This window comes from Geotrypetes seraphini, chromosome 2 (genome assembly GCF_902459505.1).
Source record: "Geotrypetes seraphini chromosome 2, aGeoSer1.1, whole genome shotgun sequence".
Classification (NCBI taxonomy): domain Eukaryota; kingdom Metazoa; phylum Chordata; class Amphibia; order Gymnophiona; family Dermophiidae; genus Geotrypetes; species Geotrypetes seraphini.
This window is the reverse complement of record NC_047085.1, coordinates 117,057,858-117,078,896: the sequence shown is the minus strand read 5'-3', so window position 1 is coordinate 117,078,896 and position 21,039 is coordinate 117,057,858. Positions and strand designations below refer to the sequence as shown.

The window sequence follows — 21,039 nt, the reverse complement described above, 5'->3', positions numbered from 1 at the left end:
TAGGGACACTGGACCAACTGCTATTTTATTGTCCATTGATACCCAATTTTTGGAAGTCAATTTGGGATAAAATTAATATGGTATTAGGTGTCTCTATTTTAGAGATTATTATAATATTTACTCCAAGCATTAGAAAATATAGCGAAAATGTTCATTTTTGCATTATAATGCTCAGAGGGTTATACAGAAAAATTAAGGTCAGTTTTTAATTCAACGACCCCAAATCACTATAGAACACCCACTACAATTCATGCCCTAAAACCTCTGTTGCACAGTGTAGTCTATGTAACATATCGGAAGGAAAAATTGCCTGGGTCTGTCATTCAAACTGATTACACTGATTGGATCAGAAGTGGCTAAATAGCCTAGGACAGAGAAGCTGCCAGTCACATTTGCTAAGCAGGTCAATCTTTAAACTGAAATATCTTTGCTCTTTGTTTTACATCTTCTGTAGAGCAGAAAACAAATGATGATGTTTAGGGGGTTCAAACTAGAGAATGACATAGGGACCGTTTACTGTGGTAAACTGAGGCCGCTGCAGTAAATCCACAGTAATGGGGGACATTTGCAACTGGTTTACCGCAAGAATGGGGACAAGACCTTTCACTGCCCCGCAGGAATGGGGACAAGACCTTTCACCACCCCATGGAAGTGGTGAAAAGTCTTGCTTCTGTGGTAAAAAAAATTGCACCTGTGTCAGACTCGGCATCTCATCCCCAGCTCCTCTTGGGCCTATTTTACCTTCAGAAGCCAGTCATGCCACGATGAAGACAGAATGAACCCAGAACCAAAGCCTAAAATTTATTTTATTTTTTTGTGATTAGAATATTTCAGATTTGAAATATGTATCCTGCTAGACCTGGTATTAGACATAACTGGGAACCACAAAGCCCAGGCTGTGCTTCTTTAGCTTCCAGCTAGCTTAGGGCTCTCTCTCTGACCAGGGGGCAGTTGCCCTAGTTGCATTTCCCTAACACTATTCCTGCCATGTGTGACTGAAGTATTCTGTTAGCTTGATTTTTTTATGTAGCATTCTGTAGTAATTTGGTTTGTTCAGTTTTCACAATAGTGAGGGGATATTTGCGAAAGGGAGGGGGAGACAGGGGTTTTGTTGATCCTTGCTCTGTATTATTTGTGTTTATAAAATGACAATTGTATAGAATAGTCTCTTATTATACTTTAATAAAATAAGTTCAGTATAAAATCATAACTATTTGCGGGTGAGATCTGACAGTTTGCAGGGTGGGGAAGGGGACTGAGCTCGCGGGGACAGGGCACGGACGGGGATTGAGCTCGCGGGGACGAGGCAGGAACAGGGACTGAGCTCCATGGGGATGGGGCAGGAACGGGGACGAGTTCACGGGGGCGGGAACGGTGATAAATTTTTTTCCCTGTGTCATTCTCTAGATCAAACTGTTGCTTTAGGTAGAAGAAAGCCATAGTACCATATATATGAGTATATAAGCCATAGTACCATATATATGAGTATATTATTCATAGTTGTATTTAAGTCCATTTCAGAAATTCCATTAAACTATCGTTATTGTCTTAATTGATGATCATCACAATTCATAAAATAAATCCAAATTCATTCAGTCCAAGCCTGTTCATATGCTCACACTCTAAGTTGGTTTCCCCAAACAGGTATTTGAAATGCTTCTGTGAAATGTCTCAGCAGTGATAGAGCAGTACTGAATTAAGATAAGTAGGCATTCCCAGGGAAATCTTTGATCATGCTTGAGTACCTGATTGTAAAAACCGCTTAGATAACCTTGATAGGCGGTATATAAAATCCTAATAAAATTTAAAAAAAAAAATCACAGCTTTCAAGGAAACATAACAGAAAAGCTAAAACTCTGGGGCATGTAGCAAATTTGTGGAGTGGTATATGTGTATAATTGCTAAAGTGCAAAATTACTAAAAGAAAAAAATACCCTACAAGAAAGCCCACTGGTGAAGAAAAAATTGTTCCTGCTTAGTGTACATGTCACAATACGTCTTTAGCTCTCTTCCAGCTACAGAGACAGTTTTTACTTATCCAGATCCATGCTTCTCTGAACTATTAGGCTGTGGATTCTCTGTTGGAAGGAAGGGATAATCCACTTGAGTACCCAAAAAGCACTTAACTTAATATGATTTCTTGACTGATTTGTTGATATGCCATTAAATACAATCATGTGTTAAAGCAATTTACACTTAAAAATAATATAACATAATAAAAACAATTACAATATACTAATTTTCCCACAAATAAAACAATATAAATATAAATAAAATAAAATAACAATTTCTTCATAGCCTAATCACAAGTGGCCAGCACGATATTCAGTCGCCCAGATATATGCAATAATCCAGGATAGTGCCTGGACATGGCCCGGCACTGAATAATAGTGTATAATTTAGCCGGTGACATAAGAATTGCCATACTGGAACAAACCAAAAATCCATCAAGCCCAGTATCCTGTTTCCAACAGTGGCCAACCCAGGTCCCAAGTATCTAGCTAGATCCCAAGTAGTAAAACAGATTTGATGCTGCTTATCCTAGGAATAACAGTGGATTTCTCCAAGCCATCTCAATAATAGAAACAAGATGGCAGATAAAGGCCAAATGGTCCATCTAGTCTGTCCATCCGCAGTAACTATTATCTCTTCCTCTCTCTAAGAGATCCTAAGTGCCTATCCCATGCCTCCTTGAATTCAAACAGTCTCTGTCTCCAACACTTCCTTCGGGACACTGTTCCACACATCTACCACCCTTTCTGTATAAAAGTATTTCTTTGGAGCCTATCACCTCTTAACTTTATCCTAATCCCTCTCATTCCATAGCTTACTTTAAATGAAAGAGACTTGACTCATGTGCATTTATGCCACGTAGGTATTTCAAGGATCCTTTTACAAAAAGTGAAATGATATTATATAACCCGGGGGCCTAGATCATCCTGTCACATCACTTCTAGTTTAAAGCCCTCTTTAGTAGTTTAGCCAGCTGCCTCTGAAGATACTTCTTCCCTTCTTTGGTAGATGGATACCGTCACTGCTCATCAGCCCTTGGAAAATCATCCCGTGGTCCAGGAAGCGAAAACACTCCGATGACACCATCCATATAGCCATGTATTCATGTCCATGATGCATGCTTCTCTGACCTGGCCCTTACATTTGACAGGGAGGATGGATGAGCAGGGAGGATGGAATACCATCTGCGCACCTGACTGCTTCACCTTCTCTCCCAGAGCCACAGTCACTTTTGATACATTTGCAGGGGTACCTAGCAGTATCATTGGTGCCAATGTGGATGAGCATCATAGGATAATAGGCATAAGGCTTGATGAGTATTACCAATCTCTCTGTAACATCTTGGATTTTGGCACCAGGCAGACAGCATACCTCCTGGGACTTCATATTTGGACTGCAGATGGATGCTTCTGTACTCCTCAGAAGGGAATCGCCAATCACCAATACTTTATGCCTCCTAGTGATCATGAATCCAGCAATTTGGGGGATTTCAAGCTTTGGTCCTTCATCCCTCTGGGATGCTCTCATCTCCTCCATTTCCAGGGCAGCATACTGGTTCTTCAGTTCAAGGGCGGGTGAAATCACATTACCAATCTTGCAGGGTTCCATAATCTGGGTCCAGCTGTCTTCCCTCAGCACAGCCTCTTCTTCCCCACTGCTAGAAATCTTTGACGCATCATGAACCATTTCATTGATGTACCTCTCATTCTCATGGATGCTTCTCAGTCTTGCCACTTTACTTCCTTTATGAGGGATTCAAGCTGAAGACAGTTTGCACATGGAACCACTCCCTCTGCCTGGATAACATTTTCTGTCTGCACAGAGACAGAAGCTGTAACCTGAGCAGCAGCTTTGGTGACACAATGTTTCCCAGCCATGCTGTCGTTGCAGAAGTGCCTACACCTGAAAGAAAAAAGAAAGAACAGAAAAATCCTACCAAAGCAATGCCCTGTTCCTGGTTGGCTGAAGAGCCAAAAAGCTCCGCCTTGGGGTGGGTGGGAGGGAATTAACCTCAAGGGCCACCTGTGGAGTCTGATCTCTAAGAAAGTCCTCAGAGTTCTCTTTTAGGAAATTATCCAAGTCTTTTTTAAACCTTGCTGAGCTAACTGATTTCATCACATTCTCCGGCAATGAATTCCAGAGGTTAATTACACGTTATGTGAAATATCTACAGTTTGTTTTAAATCTACGACTTAGCACCTTCATCACATCCCCGCTAGTCCTGGTATTTTTGGAAAGTAGTTTTGTGTACAGTATTGCATATATATAGTAGCACTTTATAAATGATAAGTTAGGGTTAGATAATATGACCTTGGTTACTAGGATGGCATATTTGTTAATTGTTATTCAAAGTTGGTTTTATGTATGTAACATTGTGTATTCTGCCTTGTTCTTAAGGACTAAAAGTGGGTCATAAATGCCTAATATAATAATAATAATTGAATGCCTTATATTGACAGCAGAATGTAGAAAATGTACAATGGCAAGAAGAGATATAGATACACACATACACACGATGGGGAGCTGAATAGTTCTCAGCCCAACCAACCAACTTCCTAAATTCAGAGGTCATTTTGCCACTGTAACTTAAAAGAATGTTATTTTATTTCGCTAAGTGTCAATTTGCAGAAACAAAATTCTATGTTTTTTTTACATTGTTTCAGATCATTGATTGTACCATATCCACATCATTCTCTTCTTGATTGGGCTGAGAACATTTCATATAAGAATGTAAGGCAAAAAATGTTTTTGTTAAAATTTAAACAGAAATGATGACAGCTCCATCTGCCATGCCAACTAGCATCCCCTAAACCAGGGATGGGCATCTTTAGTCTTCAAATATAGTAAGCTGGTCGGGTTTCATCATATCCAAATTGAATATGAATGAGATGCATTTGCATGCACTGCCTTTATTGTATGCAAATGTATCTCATACATATTCAGTGAAAACTCAACTAACAGGCACATTTCAAGATTGGCATCACATATCCCTGCGCTAAATTCAGACTTAAACACAAATTACACTTCATTGGGTGCTGTCTTGAGGGGCAAACCAGAGGTGGTCAGGATCTTTCCTAGATCACTAGCCTTTTAGGGAGGATGGGGGGGGCACCAGGATCACCAGGCCACGGATTTGTAGCCCAGGGCTCCTGGGAAGAAAAGATAAAGCCAGCTCAAAGCTTTGTTATTCATTTTACATAATAATGAGGTTCTGCGTATTTACATAAATTGCATCTGATTATTATTTAACTCTGATTTTTTTTTAAATTCTTTATTTATGCATTTTTAAACTTTTCACAATATCATCCATCAAAAATAACAATGAACAGAAAATATCTAAACAATAAGAACTAATGTTCTCAATTCATAGTTTTCCAGGAAACATATTAATTAAATCAGAGTATAATTAGTCCCCAATTTCTGGAGAAGGAGCTGAAAGATGAACTGAACTACATTATTCCATAAAACTCTTAAGCAAATAAAGATGAAGCTTGATGACCCCCCAAACCTATTTCCATTTGAGCTGTTCTACTTGGGTACCCTTATCAGGAGGTGGAAGTTACTTGACCTTTAACAGATAGCTGCTGCGGCACGTAAAAAAACATATCTATTTTCTTTATAAACCATTACACATTTACAAGGATATCTCAATGTGAAGGTTGCTCCCAACTATAGGACCTGTGGTCTCAAAATTAAGAATTGTTTTCTTCTTTTCTGGGTGGCTCTAGAAATACATCCGAGTATATCCGTACTTTATAAGTCATAAAGGGAAAATCTCGATATGCAAAAAACAATTTCAACAGCTAGTCTCTGTCTGAATCGATAGCGAGGCAAACTAATAATGTTGCGGGGACCTGAGCTTTTACATCCGACCTTTCAAGGAAATTAGTCAGGTCCAAACTATCAACAAAAAGATTCTGCTGGTTAGGACTCTGTGATTTTACTTTAGTAGGTAGGTAATAAATTTTAGAGATAGTTGGATAAGATGACTTGGGTACCTTCAGAACCTCATTCATATATTTTTTTAAACATTTCCATTGGTGTAATGGTCAGTACTTTTGGAAAATTAATAACCCTAAGGTAACATTTTCTGGTAGCATTTTCTAACATTTCACATTTTTTTTTTTTAATTTAATATTTATTGAAATTTTCAATATATTCAAGCATATTATAACTTGTACAGAAAGGAAATTTAGCAAGAAATTAATACAAATAAAAGCATATATCAAAGAACATATAAGCATAAATTTCTACTCAAGTCCTCAATAAGATCCAAGAAGGAAAATAGGCGATAGAAAGAAATTATTATAAAACAAAATAATAGCTAGTCGAATGAGATTGAGGCACCCTTTCTTAAACTAAGCACTTTCTTTCTCCAAAGATGCAGTTGTGAGAAAAGTTGTCAGTTGAGATGGCTCAAAGAAAACATATTTATGAGAATGGTAATTAACAACACATTTACATGGGTGTCGCAAGTAAAAAGTCGCCCCCAGAGATAAAACACCAGGTTTCCTTAACAGAAATTCTTTTCTCCTTCTCTGCGTCTCCTTGGCCAAATCTGGGAACATCTGAATTTTACAACCTAAAAACTCTTTTTGCTTATTTTTAAAGAAAAGTCTCAGCAACCAGTTTTTATCTGGTGCGAGAGCTACTGTCAATAATAAGGTTGCAGGGGTCACTAATTCTCTGTCAGACGTTTCCAATATATTGGATATATTCATTAAATCAGGTCCCGACTTCTGTTGTAATTGCTGTTGTTGTTGGTCTTGAGGCTTACTTGGAAGATAATAAACCTGCGTAAATGGTGGTAATGATTCATCAGAGAGTTCCAATATTTCCGTCATATAACGTTTCAACATTTCCCTTGGGGCTATCACAGAGACCCTAGGGAAATTTATCAATCTGAGATTATTGTTACGAGAAAAGTTTTCCATTGCTTCCATTTTCCTTCTTAAATTGGTATTATCTTTAATTAATACCTCAGTAATTTGTTGTGATACTTTAAATTCTTGATGAATATTTTGTATTGAAATTTTTGAGTCCTCAAGTCCAGTCTTTAAATTTTTAATCTCAGTTCCATGATTTTCTAATTTCTTTTCTACTTCTTGTAATTGTGGATTAATAGATTTTGCCAAATTGGCTACCAGGTCCCACAGAGAGTCTAATGTAACCTCTCGGGGCTTCAAAATTTGCAATGGTTGTAATTTTAAGTTAATTAGCTCACCCTCTGGCAACATGTCTCCTCCTGCAATCTGTTGGATTTTCTGTTGGATTTTCTTATCCCCCACTGCTTCTTCCACAGTCTCCTCATTAAGACTCCTCTGCTCCAGCAGGGAGTCCCGTGGCACAGTCCCCGTGTTCTCTTCCTTAGCCTCCGAGAGGAAGTGAACTCCAACCTCAGGAAGTTCCTCCTCTCGCGGGGAACTGGTCGACTGAGGGCGTGGGGGTGGTGCTCTCACTTCGGGGCTCAATGATGTTTCCAGCCCCATGGTGAACGCCACTGACGCGCCTCCACCGTGTGTCTCCTGCGGGGAACTCCCCGAAGCTATCGGCGTGCCCTGCATTCTCCTCATCAAGTCCTCGATGTTCCCGAAGACGGCTGTTCTGGAGCGCTGCGAGGCTCCAGCAGCGCTACGTCCCCTCCTCTTCGGCATCGTGAAACAGGTAAAGGTTTGAGTGGACAAATTATATCAAGGAATAGACGGGAGCGTGAGACTCATGCGACTGCTCATGCGGCCATCTTGGAACATTTCACATTTAAAATGCAAGTTCCCGCTATCTTTAACCCAGACCAAAGCTTGTGTCTCCAAAGTTTTTAGTCTAGTTTCATAGTCCAAAGACTTGTTTTCCAGACTAGATATTCTGTTCTTTATCTCCACAGACTTGTTTTCCAGACTAGATTTCTGTTCTTTATCTCCACAGACTTGTTTTCCAGACTAGATTTCTGTTCTTTATCTCCACAAACTTGTTTTCCAGACAGATATTCTGTTCTTTATCTCCACATGTTCTGATAGTACAGCTGTGCACCGATTAGAAAGTTGCTGGATTTGGCTACCCAAAGAGGACTGTAAGTTAGCTATTGCCCCCCATATCGTCTCCAAATTGAAGATCCTAGGTCTCTGCAGAGGTGCTAGATCCAAACTGAGTTTCCCTGTAACACCAGTACCTAGAGCTGCTGCTGCCAAAGAAATCTGTATGCGAACCTCCTCCTCCTGATTTGAATCCAAGTCCTCCACCGACAATGCTGCCTTATCCTCCTGGAGCCACTTAGATTAGATTCCCGGCTCTGGCCATGCGTCAAGGGAGCGTTTTGGGCTTGCTCAGCATCCAACGCTGATTCCATAGCCACAGGTCGCTTTGGTGAGCTCCGCTCTTCCGGAGATAAGGTGGCACCCTCACTGGAGTGTTTGCATGCCTCAGTCTGCATGCCTCCTCCCGCCGTGGATTCATCCAGATTCTGCATTCGGGGGGGTATGTTGCACGAAAGCATCCATTGGCCCAGACTTTAGATTTATGTTTCACCATGAGTTGGGGAAAGCAAAAAGGATATTCTCCCGGGGACGGCGCCCCAACGCTTCCTTCAAGCCGCCATCTTAGAATAGCTCCTCTAACTCTGATTATTATTTACACTACAATAAATTGTATTAAGGGCACATAAATTATTTTGCCATTTAATACATGTTGAAAAACACATGTATTATTCCTTTACTGCACCTTTATTACAATGACTCTCAGTCTACAAATCATAGGCAGGGATTGTATACTTTCTGATACCAGTTCATACTGAGTTAGCATAGAATGACTTCTCACAGAATTAAAAGCTCTTAGCTACTCTGAGCATGTTCAGGAGGAAAGTTACTATCTGCCTTAAGGGAAAACACACAATATTTGCCTCTTCGTATATGTTAGATAGCAAAATCATGTGTTATTTTGCCATAACGATAAATACCAAAAAAAAAAGGAAAAACCAAAATCTCCACAAAAACAACAAAAGAAACTCAAAGAGTGGAGTCTCTATGGTCATCCAAACGTGGTGGTCAAGAGTGCTAAAAGTCTATAAAATAAATGGCTTGAAGAGTAATCTCTTCTTGGTAACATAACTTTATTGAACTTTAAGTAACTCAGTCAATGCTGTACTGATATGACTCGACACGGTCCGTGTTTTGGCTACACAGAGCGTTCTTCAGGGCTCTTACAACAAATAAAACTATGAATAAAGCATAAATGAACAAATATATGCATGTTACGATATCCATTGTAAAATGAAAACGATCATGAATGTGAGGACAAAGAGAGTGGGTGAGTGAGGAAGCGTCAAATGCCAATCGAGAACATTCACCAATGTGTAGAAAATGAAAAGTGAAAACCTGCAGAGAAGAACGTGCGCATTAAAATATGTGTACGCCCCTACCTGCCCCCTCCGCTCTAGAGCAGAGAGATGACTGTGCATCCCCCCCAGGAAGGTCTCTCCTGATGGAAATTGCCCACAAACACTCCTACAGCCACTTCATCCCACAGCTTTGGAACCAACTCCCCCCCCCCCCCCACACACACACACACAAATCAGGTCACAGAACTCATTAATGACCTTCTGAAGAGCTGTGAAGACCTCTCTCTTCAACTAAAGGGTTAGCCACAGACAATCACCTCTAAACTCTCTCCTGCCAACAACCACTAGTTGGTGACCCTCTGGTCCAATCTACTGTATTACCTCCCCAGGAATTTCCTATGAATGTCCCCACCCCAAGCTGTCCTTAAGTTACTGTACTGTCCAGCCCTGTCATTAGGCTACTGTATTGCCAAACGTACTGTCCAATGTAACATACTCTGAATGTTAGCTTGTAACACGTTCTGAGCTCCTGGGAGGACGGGATAGAAATTGAATTAAATAAATAAATAACAAGTGTCTAAAGTGTTGCATGTACTAAGTGTTGCATGTACTCACCAGCTACTTTCACTGCTTCTTGACTTAATTTGTCTTATCTCTAGCTTTCCTGCTATGTTTTTCTCCTTCTCTAATTGCTCTCTTAGTGTATCTCCTGCAGCTCCATTGCGCAGGAGCAAACTACCACCTTCTCTACTTGGAACGGAAATCTCTACCTCGAGAAATCCCAAAAATCTTACTTCCCCTCTAGTACAACTTAGTATTGTAATGCTCATCCCAAGTTTTCAGCAATGTACTAACCTGTTCTCCTTTTCTTACTTTAAGTTGCCTTGAACCTTTGTAGGCATAGTACGACGCACAAATACCAGATTAGATTAGATATACTATGAGAAGTGAGAAATAAAGTGAAGAAAAATGAAATATACATGATCAGTAGTGGCCAGAAATACAAAAGATGAGTGTATATGAACATATATGAACCTACCCCAATTTGTTGTTGAATGATGAAATTGAATAAATAACAAGACTGAGTTACATATATCTGTGAAAAATGAAATGGTGTATAGTTGAATATGAGCTGTGTAAACACTCTAAGATTAAAACAAAACTGTTTGATATATCACTTGTGTAACCTAATGCTTCACAGTATGAGTGAAAAAGCTTACGTAGGCCTAAATGCACTAAAGAGGATCGGAAAGACCTTGTGGGTCTCTCCAATCCAATTTTTTAGCTGATTCAAAAAGAGCTATTGATGCACTAAAAAGTTTGCATGAAAGTTCGTCGTAATCCCCATCTCTCCTGTCCAACTGATGACTGTGAGAGCGACTCTCACACATGTGCAGAGCCGGTAGGGAAAGCACGAACAGCTGAGAGGCAGGGGAAGCCCTGAAAATAGTGTCCTGCCACTCAGCTGTTCAGAGCAGGAAACCGATGATGGCCCTCCCCGACAAACAGGCACCAAGAACCCACACACACACACACCCCACTCCCCCATGGCAGTGAAAATGGCAGGAGGAATGCCCCCCCTTGCATGAGAAAAAATGGCAGGAGAGATGCCCAATCCCTCCTGCCAATGGAGGCCCCCCAAACCATCCCCTACCCTCCCCCTTCCCACCCCCCCAAAAAAGGCAGGAGGAATACCCATTCTTTCCTGCCACCGGATGCTCCCTGGACCCCCCCCCCCCCCGTACTTTTTCTGTTTGATGCAGAAGGAAAGCACAATCCCTCCACCTTCATGGCCTACCAATCCGGAGACATGGTTCACAGAGAACTATGACTGGGATGTAATTATACCGGGCTATAATCTGTTCAGGAAAAACAGGGTAGGAAGAAAAGGAGGGGAGTGGCATTATATGTTAACGATCATATTAAAGCCACACAATTGCACGATCTGTAGGGCAAGGAAGAGGCACTATGGATCAATTTGGAAAGAGGGAATGGTGAATATATTTATATTGGTGTGATATATAAAGGACTCCTTCACAAACGGAAGCAGTAGATAGAGATTTAATAGTAGACATTCAGAATATATTAAAAAAAAAAAAAGGGGAAGTCTTGCTAATAGGTGATTTTAACATGCCAGATGTTGATTGGGATATCCCTATTGCGGGGTATTCTAGAAGTAGGGAGATTCTGGATTCTCTACAAGGATAACTGTTCCAGCATTTGTAATGGAACCCACGCGGGATGGGGTCATACTGGACTTAGTGCATACAAACGGGGAAAGTGTTTCTGATGTTACAGTGGGTGATCATCTGGCATCCAGTGATCACTGCATGGTATGGTTTAATATTAAGATGGGTATAGAGAGGGCTCATTCAAAAGCAAAGGTTCTAGACTTTTAAAAAAACTAACTTGTTTGGATGGGGGTTTACGTTAAGGAATTGTTGTGTGAGTGGGAATGTCTGGAAAGAGTGGAAATGCAGTGTGCAAAACTGAAAGGAGCAATTGTAAGGGCAACAAACTTTTATGTGAGGCAAGTAAGTAAAAGTAAGAGGAAAAGAAGGCCGCTTTGGTTCTCAAAAGTAGTAGCTAAGAAGGTAAGATATAAGAGGTTAGCTTTCATAAACTACAAAAAATCACAGAAAGAGGAAGGCAGGCAAAATTTTCTGGAAAAGTTAAGAGAGGATGGTCGTGTTGTCAGGAAAGCAAAGATGTAAATGGAAGAAAAAATATCTGACACGATAAAACATTTTATAGATATGTTAGTGATAGGAAGAAGTGCAAAAGTGGCATTTTGAGACTCAAAGGTGAAGGGGAGGAATATGTAGAAGCTGATAAAGAAAAGGCCGAATTGCTTAATAAATATTTCTGTCCTTTATTCACGGCTAAAGCGCCAGGAGCGGGACCACAGAAGATAAACGTGAATAGGGATGGAAGAGTAATAGTCCCTGATCGTTTGGTGTACATCCGAGGGTGTTGAAGGAACTTAGGGAATTTCTGGTAGCTCCGCTGACTGACCTTTTCAATGAGTCTCTAGAGTCAGAAGTGATACCGGAGGACTGGAGAAGGGTAGATGTGGTCCCTCTCCACAAAAATGGAAATAAGGAAGAAGTAGGGAATTACAGGCCGGTAAGTCTGACTTCTGTGGTAAGCAAATTAATGGAAACGCTTTTAATACAGAGAATGGTGAAGTGTCTGGAATCCTGTGGATTACAGGACTGGAGGTAACATGGATTCAATAAGAACATAAGAACATAAGCAGTGCCTCCGCCGGGTCAGACCATAGGTCCATCCTGCCCGGCAGTCCGCTCCCGCGGCGGCCCAAACAGGTCACGACCTGTCTGAATCACCAGAAGGGGCTCCCTTGCCACCTTGGTTTCTCATTGAAGTCCTATCTTCCCATCGTAGTCCTAACCCTCCGGTCTTGCACATGCACGACCTGTTGGGTTTCTATACTTATTACCTGGTTAGCTTTCTATACCTGTGTTACATCCCAGCACCTCTCTCAGTATCCCACGATCCCTTTATCCCTCAGGAATCCGTCCAATCCCTGTTTGAATCCCTGTACCGTACTCTGCCTGATCACTTCCTCCGGTAGCGCATTCCAAGTGTCCACGACCCTTTGGGTGAAAAAAAAACTTCCTTGCATTTGTTTTGAACCTATCTCCCTTCAGTTTCTCTGAATGCCCCCTCGTACTTGTTGTCCCCTTCAGTCTGAAGAATCTGTCCCTATCCACCCTCTCTATGCCCCTCATGATCTTGAAGATCTCTATCATATCTCCCCTGAGCCTCCTTTTTTCCAGAGAGAAGAGCCCCAGCCTATCCAACCTCGGTTAGAGGTAGGTCTTGTCAGACAAATCTGATCAATTTCTTTGATTGGGTGACCAGAGAATTGGATAGAGGATGTGGTGTATTTAGATTTTAGCAAAGCCTTTGATAGTGTTCCACACAGATGTCTAATAAATAAACTGAGTGCCCTTGGGATGGGTCCCAAAGTGACGGGCAGGATAAGGAGCTGTTTGAGTGGAAGGCGACAGAGGGTAGTGATCAATGGAGATCGCTCTGAGGAAAGGGATATTACCAGTAGTGTGCCTCAAGGTTCTGTTCTTGGGCCTGTTCTTTTTAACATTTTTATAAATGATATTGCTGAATAGTTGTTGGGTAAGATTTGCCTCTTTGTGGATGATACCAAAACCTGCAATAGAGTAGACACGCCGGATGGTGTGAATAACATGAAGAAAGACCTGGGGAAGCTTGAAGAATGGTCTGAAATTTGGCAGCTAAAATTTAATGCTAAGAAATGCAAGGTCATGTATTTGGGCTGCAAAAACCCGAGGGAAGTTTCAAGTTTCAAGTTTATTATAAAATTTGCTTAATCGCTTATTCAAAATTCTAAGCGACAAATCAATAAAATTATAAAATAGGGGGGGGACAAACAAAAGTAACAAAAAAACTGAACCTTACAAAATATATTGAAGACTAACTTAACAAACATAATAAAACGTGAGGAAAGGATAGGGACAGAAATACAATTTGGTTGATAGAAGAAAAGACACTTATGGTTGAAAACAATAGGAAGGGAAAGAATCTCAAAGAAGTTATGAAAATAAAATGAAGCTCCTAGACAGTCCTTTTAGTCATTAAATGCATCTATAAAAAAAAAGCTTTTAAGTTTGCTCTTAAATTTATCCAAATTTTTTTCCTCTCTTAAGTAAATAGGGAGAGAATTCCATGTTTGAAGAGCTGTGACGGAAAAGATGAAGTGCCGTCGTGTATTAATAATTTTAAGTGAGGGGATGACTAATAAGTGTTGGTCATTGGACCTCAGTAATTTGGATGAGGTATAAGGAATCAATGATTTGTAAATGAAAGCCAGAGTTTTGTATATCAGAGATTTGAAGGTAAGCAAACTTAATTTGTACATTATGCGATGTGCGACAGGAAGCCAGTGTGCTTTTTTAAGAAGATGAGTCACGTGATCAAATTTCTTAGCTACAGTTTAGGGGGTGAAGAACTTATGTGCATGATAGAAAAGCGGGACTTGGGTGTGATTGTATGTGATGATCTTAAGGTGGCCAAACAGGTTGAAAAGGTGACGGCAAAAGCTAGAAGGATGCTAGGTTGCATAGGGAGAGGTATGTCCAGTAGGAAAAAGGATGTATTGATGCCTCTGGTGAGACCTCATGTAGAACATTGTGCACAATTCTGGAGGCCACACCTTCCAAAGGAATTATTAAAAAGGGATGGTTAACAAAACTAAGAATGTTATAATGCCCCTGTATCGCTCCATGGTGTGACCTCATGGAATATTGCGTTCAATTCTGGTCTCCTTATCTCAAAAAAGATATAGTGGCACTGGAAAAGGTTCAAAGAAGAGTGACCAAGATGATAAAGGGGATGGAACTTCTCTTATATGGGGAACGACTAAAAAGGTTAGTGCTCTTCATCTTGGAAAAGAGATGGCTCAGGGGAGATATGATTAAAGTCTACGAAATCCTGAGTGGAGTAGAATGGGTACAAGTGGATTGATTTTTCACTCCATCAAAAATTACAAAGACTAGGGGACACTTGATAAAGTTACAGGGAAATACTTTTAAAACCAATAGGAAGAAATATTTTTTCACTCAGAGAATAGTTAAGCTCTGGAATGCATTGCCAGAGGTTGTGGTAAGAGCAGATAGCATAGCTGGTTTTAAGAAAGGTTTGGACAATTTCCTGGAGGAAAAGTCCATGATCTGTTATTGAGAAAGACATAGTGCAAGCCACTGCTTGCCCTGGATTGGTAGCATGGAATGTTGCTACTCCTTGTGTTTTGGCCAGGTACTAGGGACCTGGATTGGCCACCGTGAGAACGGGCTACTGGGCTTGATGGACTATTGGTCTGACCCAATAAGGCTATTCTTCCATTCTTATTTAGTAATAGTAGTAGTAGTAGTAGGTTAAGATTACATAATATCTCAAACTAGAAACACCAGCAACAATCCAGTGAACAGTGGTAAACAATAAGACTTTTCTTGGACTACGGTAATTGTCTTGTCATACAGCTGAACAGCTTAGTTCACATTTCTTGCATGCCTGAGTTTGTTCATGAGAAACTCAAGTCAGAAGGACAATAGCATATGTCCTATTATATATTTTTGTATAATAATATATAAGAATGGTTCTAATTTTTCTTTAACTGGCTATGAACTTTAGTACTTTTCTGTTAGACTTTAATGTTTGAAGGTGAAAAATCATCTAAAATAATTGTTTTTATGATCTATTGGACTGATATTCAGCAAGTGATAACTGGTTAGGAGGATTTTAAAACAGTTTTCTCCTACTGACTGGGTGATCCCCACTTTTTTAGTGGCATATATCTGTGGGCAGAGTGAAAGTAAGATCAGAGTTTATCTGGTTAAGTCATACTCAGACCTGTAACCAGAAAACAAATTACCACTTACCCGAAGTCAACATCAGCTGATTCAAAAGCAAGTGCTGGTAAAACAGAGAGTTGGAGGCAAGGAGAGTTTGTGTACCTAATGTGCTGCCTGTTACCCTGTTACCGAGATCAGTTACCACTTAAAGACGTCACCATCAACTGATTTAAAAGCAAGTGCTGGTAATGGCGTGTGGCCTTGCGGTGTGCCCAAAGGGGCATGCCCCTTAGAGACACGAGGTCACTCAATGAGATTCGAGGAGAGTTGGAAGGAATTGAGGTTTGTTACATAAAATTATGGGAAGCGTAAAGCTAAGATACATAATATCCAGAATCCTTCTCTGAGAGTTTCTGGTCCTATGGATACGATATGGATATGAGAGCACACAATTATTTAATGTCTCCTCACCGGAATCTGGCCCTTCCTTTAGTATGGGAAGGAGACCCACTCCTCCCCATCCATTAGTCTCTTCTCCCAATACCAAAGTGGTTAGTGGGAACAGAGAGGCTTTACATACTTTGGTGATGAAACCTGGTGATTCAATCCTTGAAACAGCTGTTTCTGAAGGACTACCTATACCTGAACCTGTTTCATTGATAGAATTACAGTCTATGAATACAGCTAAAGTTATGGATTCTGAAATTTCATTAAAAAATGTTTGGTCTACTGTTTCTAGAACAGAATTCATGTTGAAGGATAATGTATCCCAATTGTGCTCCTTTAACAAGGTAGCAGCTGAGAAGATTGTAAGTTTGGACCTACAATTTAGTAAATTAGAGGAGTATACTTGTAGCTTGAATGTACAGATTAAGAATTTGAAAGTCACCAGTCAGTCTGCTATTAAAGATAATTTGCTAATTCATAGGAAACTTGAAATGATGGAAAATCAGTCTAGAGCAAAATATCTTACATTTCTTGAATTTTCTTATGATGCATTAGTTAACTCCTGAATCATTATTGAGACAATATTTTTCTGATATCCTGAAACTTCCCAATGCTAGAGAAATTGTTATTTCTAGAATATATTATATTTTCTCAGAAATGAAGATGATGGATCTGAAAGGGCAACAGATGTTTTCAGTGGCCCTGAAACCCCTAATCTCACAGCAGTTTTGAAATATTCTCAGGATAAAATTTCTAAGAGAGCTACATTATTGGTGACTTTCTTGTCTGATTTTGATAAGAGTTTGGTAATGAAGGTATAGTTTTGTAACAGAATCTATTTTCTGGGATCAAAAAATTCATCTCTTCCCTGATGTGGCTGGTTCCACCCAGCTGAGATGTAAGGCTTTTTGAGCTTTGAAATCTCAGCTTGTTTCAAAAGGTGGAACCTTTTATTTGAAATTTCCCTATGTTTAGTTACTTTTGAAAGTAAGAGTTATATATTTTTTGAACTTGATCAATTGAAAAGTCTTATTCTGGGTAAAAAAATCTTATGATTTTAGGTTCATTTACCTAAAATATTGGCTTAGTTTGTTCTCAGCGTGGTGGGAGGATATTATTAGTGGTGGAAAGAAATATAGGCACTAATAATTAGGATTATATTTTCCTGTGTTTTTCCCTTTTTTTTTGTTTCCTGTGTTTTTTATTCTCTCCTTTCCTCTTTTGATGTGGACTTTTTCATAACAAGATATTGTAATGACTTTGTTTAATTTGTTTTTCCTGATTTACCTGACAATTTATGCAAATAAACTTTCTTCTAAATTTTTTTTTTTTTTAAAGCAAAACATCTTATCCTAAATGTGGAACCCTATTACAAAGCTGTGATAGGTGCTAACAAGCACATAACATAGCTAAACATAACAAGCACATAACATAGCTAAAAATGGATTGTCACGAGATACCAGTGTCATCTGGTAGTTTGTGAATGTCTGCACATTAACCATGCACTAAGGCCTAGATTCACTAAATTTACCTTTCCGATCCAATCCATGGGCGATCCTTGGCCGAGTCTTGCCGGGCAACCGATTCACAACAGTTCCTCTGCATTTCTGATCTGAAGCACACCCACAAGCGATCACACAGATCACTGCAGAGCGATCACTAACTGGTTATTTCAGTGACACTAACCGATGAAGTGCCCTGAAAATTAGCCTTTAGCCCCAAACAGACAATTTATTCAGCCAGAAGCTATTTTTAGCAGGTTAAATTGCTTTGAATATTGACACTTGGTAGGTTTTACGGCTGCAGTAAAAATGACTTTGGTACATGGGAAAGACCCACTTAAGGCCTATTTTTACCACAGCTTAGTAACAGGGCCCTTATATCTGCTTGGCTATCCGAGCACCAGTCTGAATATCAGCTGGCACCTGGATAACTTCCAGCAGCCATGCAAGCCCAGAGGTTGATGGGATATAAAATAAACCAAAGAAATAAATAATATTCAATTCCAGTGCCCAGATTGGGCTTAGCATTGAATATCTGGATCATATTCTGTCCTCAGTTATCAGCACCTTTGTGATTGTTTATCTTCATCGATTTTCAACCTTCAAATAGTGTATTGAATATTGCAATTAATGTTTGAAAATGCATCATATTTTTTTTTTCTTTCAGGTCTGACAGCTGCAGCCTCTCTTGTGTCCCTTGCCTGGGCGTTGGCTTCCTACCAGAAAGCTCTCCGCGACTCCCGGGATGACAAGAAACCCATCAGTTACATGGCAGTGATCATCCAGTTTTGCTGGCATTTCTTCACTATTGCAGCCAGGGTCATCACGTTTGCTCTTTTCGCCTCGGTTTTCCAGCTCTACTTTGGGATCTTCATTGTCTTGCACTGGTGCATCATGACCTTCTGGATCGTTCACTGCGAGACGGAATTCTGCATTACCAAGTGGGAGGAGATTGTGTTTGACATGGTTGTTGGAATTATTTATATTTTTAGTTGGTTCAATGTCAAGGAAGGAAGGACACGTTGCAGGCTCTTCATTTATTATTTTGTCATCCTTTTGGAAAACACTGCCTTGAGCGCACTCTGGTACCTGTACAAGACCCCTTTGATTTTGAATGCATTTGCTATCCCGGTGCTATGTGTGGTGTTCAGCAGCTTTTTAACAGGAATTGTTTTTATGCTGATGTACTATGCCTTCTTTCATCCCAATGGACCAAGGTTTGGGCAATCACCAAGCTGTGCTTGTGAGGACCATGTAGCCACTTTTCCTTTGCCTCCAGAAGGGGCATCAAACACTCTAAGGTCGATGTCCAACAACCGGAGTATGACCGGTGACCGGGAACAGAAATTTGCGGAAAGGGATGGCTGTGTGCCTGTCTTTCAGGTTAGGCCAACAGCTCCCTCTACCCCATCATCCCGGCCACCAAGGATTGAAGAGTCAGTGATTAAAATTGACTTGTTTAGAAATAGGTATCCAGCCTGGGAGAGACATGTGTTGGACAGAAGCCTACGGAAGGCAATCTTAGCTTTTGAATGCTCCCCTGCTCCTCCCAGGCTACAGTATAAAGATGATGCCCTCATTCAGGAGCGCCTGGAGTATGAAACCACATTATAAAACTAATAAGTACAAAATGAAATTTTAAAATTCTTGTGGGAGCTGCAATGTTACAGTCCAAAATAAGGGTTCGTAGATGGGCTGTGGCAATAACTATGCTCAAGTAGATCAGCAAGCTGGGATGTTTTCCATCACAACTGGATGTTTTCCATGAATTTTCATCATTATGATTATCATTTGTCCCTCTATTTGATGTTGGTTTGTGGCCATCTTACTACAACACAAAATTATTCACAAACCTCAATAAAACAAAGCACAAGTGGGGAAGGGTTTGATATGTTCAAACGTTATGTTTATTACCTGCCACTAAAAAGCAGCAAATGTTTGATGAAAATTCCAAACAAAAAAATTATAATAAAACACAGAATATAAAAAAAAGAAGGAAAGAATAACAGAAGGTACATTCATGGAGGAAAATGTGTCAATACCTATGAGTAGTACAGGTAAATCTGAAAACCTGGTTTCTGCCAATAATTAACCATTTAAGGGTAAATGCCTTCTGCAACCAAAAAACAGAGCAAATCATGAATTCCTTTACTCAGGAATAACTCAAACTTAGAAACAGAATTGGCAAGTAATAATTTAGAAAAAGCACTAGTTTTAGTCATGACTTACTTTCTACGTAAGACAAAAGTACATAGTACAATTGCAATTCAATAAAGTCAGGAAAAGAAGTTGCTGAGTTTTATTTGTAATAGAAATTCCATGCAGAACAGGTACACTAATCAAGGGAAATGCATAATTTGCTGTTTATAAATATATAATAAATGATAATCATGATGAGATATAGGCTTTGCATTAAAGGAAAATGAACGTTCACTCTATTGAACTATGAAGGGACCATGCTAGGAACTGGAAGGGAAAGTCTCTACTAACATTTTGAAATGTAGATCTGTTTCAGGACTTGGATTGCATGGATCCTTATGACTGTATGTGGGTATGATAACCAGGAGCAAACCATGCCATACCATTCTAGTGCCAAACCCAAACGACTGATCCTGTTGCCTGAGGGACATCAAAGGTATGGCCTGATGAGCCCTCTAAAAGCGGGAGGTGAGAGACAATCGAGCCCTCCGAGTGTACAGGTAGCTCTGCTTCTGAACCCCCCCGTGCCCTCCCCGCCCATAGTGAAAGTGGTGTGTTTCCTAGAAACATATGGGCCATCTGGTAGGATGTGTATGCGGTTCAGTAGAATAAGTGCAAGCTGTATGATTTGTAACTCACTGGAGACAATTGTCCACTTCTTTCTCAAATCACACTAGATCACGTGTAGAAATGATGTTTTTACTGCAAGCAACTGAGTTTTTAAATATCTCCCTAAAGTAATCCAGTTTTATGTCAACAGTATCCCATGATGGTGCTTTCAGTGTATTAAAGGTGCAAGTCAACATTTGATAGTATTGTTTTTCAAGTGAGTGCGGAGTAAACTAAACCATGGATTATATCAATATTTCTGAATGGCTTACAAAGGTATTGGGGTTTTTTTGTAATAGCCTTTGATCCTTTTACTATATCTCAGTCTCTAATATAGCTTAGGAATTAAGTCGTGATCCATAAATTATACTCGGTTGCATAAGCAGAAAATATGAACTTATTAATCATAGAGAATGGATTTATAAAGAGAGAGTTTTTTGTGGGACATGGATTTCTTTGGCAGTGTAAAAATGCTATGGAGAAATATGCATTGGTGCATTCATATTTTTATTAAAAAAGAAATTCCTATTTCAGGTACCGATGACAAAAATATCCATGAGAAACAATTCCAGTCACTTTGATTAGT

General features: G+C 39.9%; 1 protein-coding gene across 1 annotated transcript in view; it reads left to right on the top strand.

The window, feature by feature from the left end:
• XKR4 (XK related 4) overlaps positions 1–20,674 on the top strand; it is a 549,749-nt gene extending 529,075 nt beyond the window's left edge. The window contains exon 3 of the mRNA XM_033935293.1: positions 18,313–20,674. Within this exon, the coding sequence (XP_033791184.1) occupies positions 18,313–19,259 (947 nt within the window). The 3' untranslated portion in view covers positions 19,260–20,674. The remainder of the gene's footprint in view (positions 1–18,312) is intronic.
• Positions 20,675–21,039: the final 365 nt, after the last annotated feature.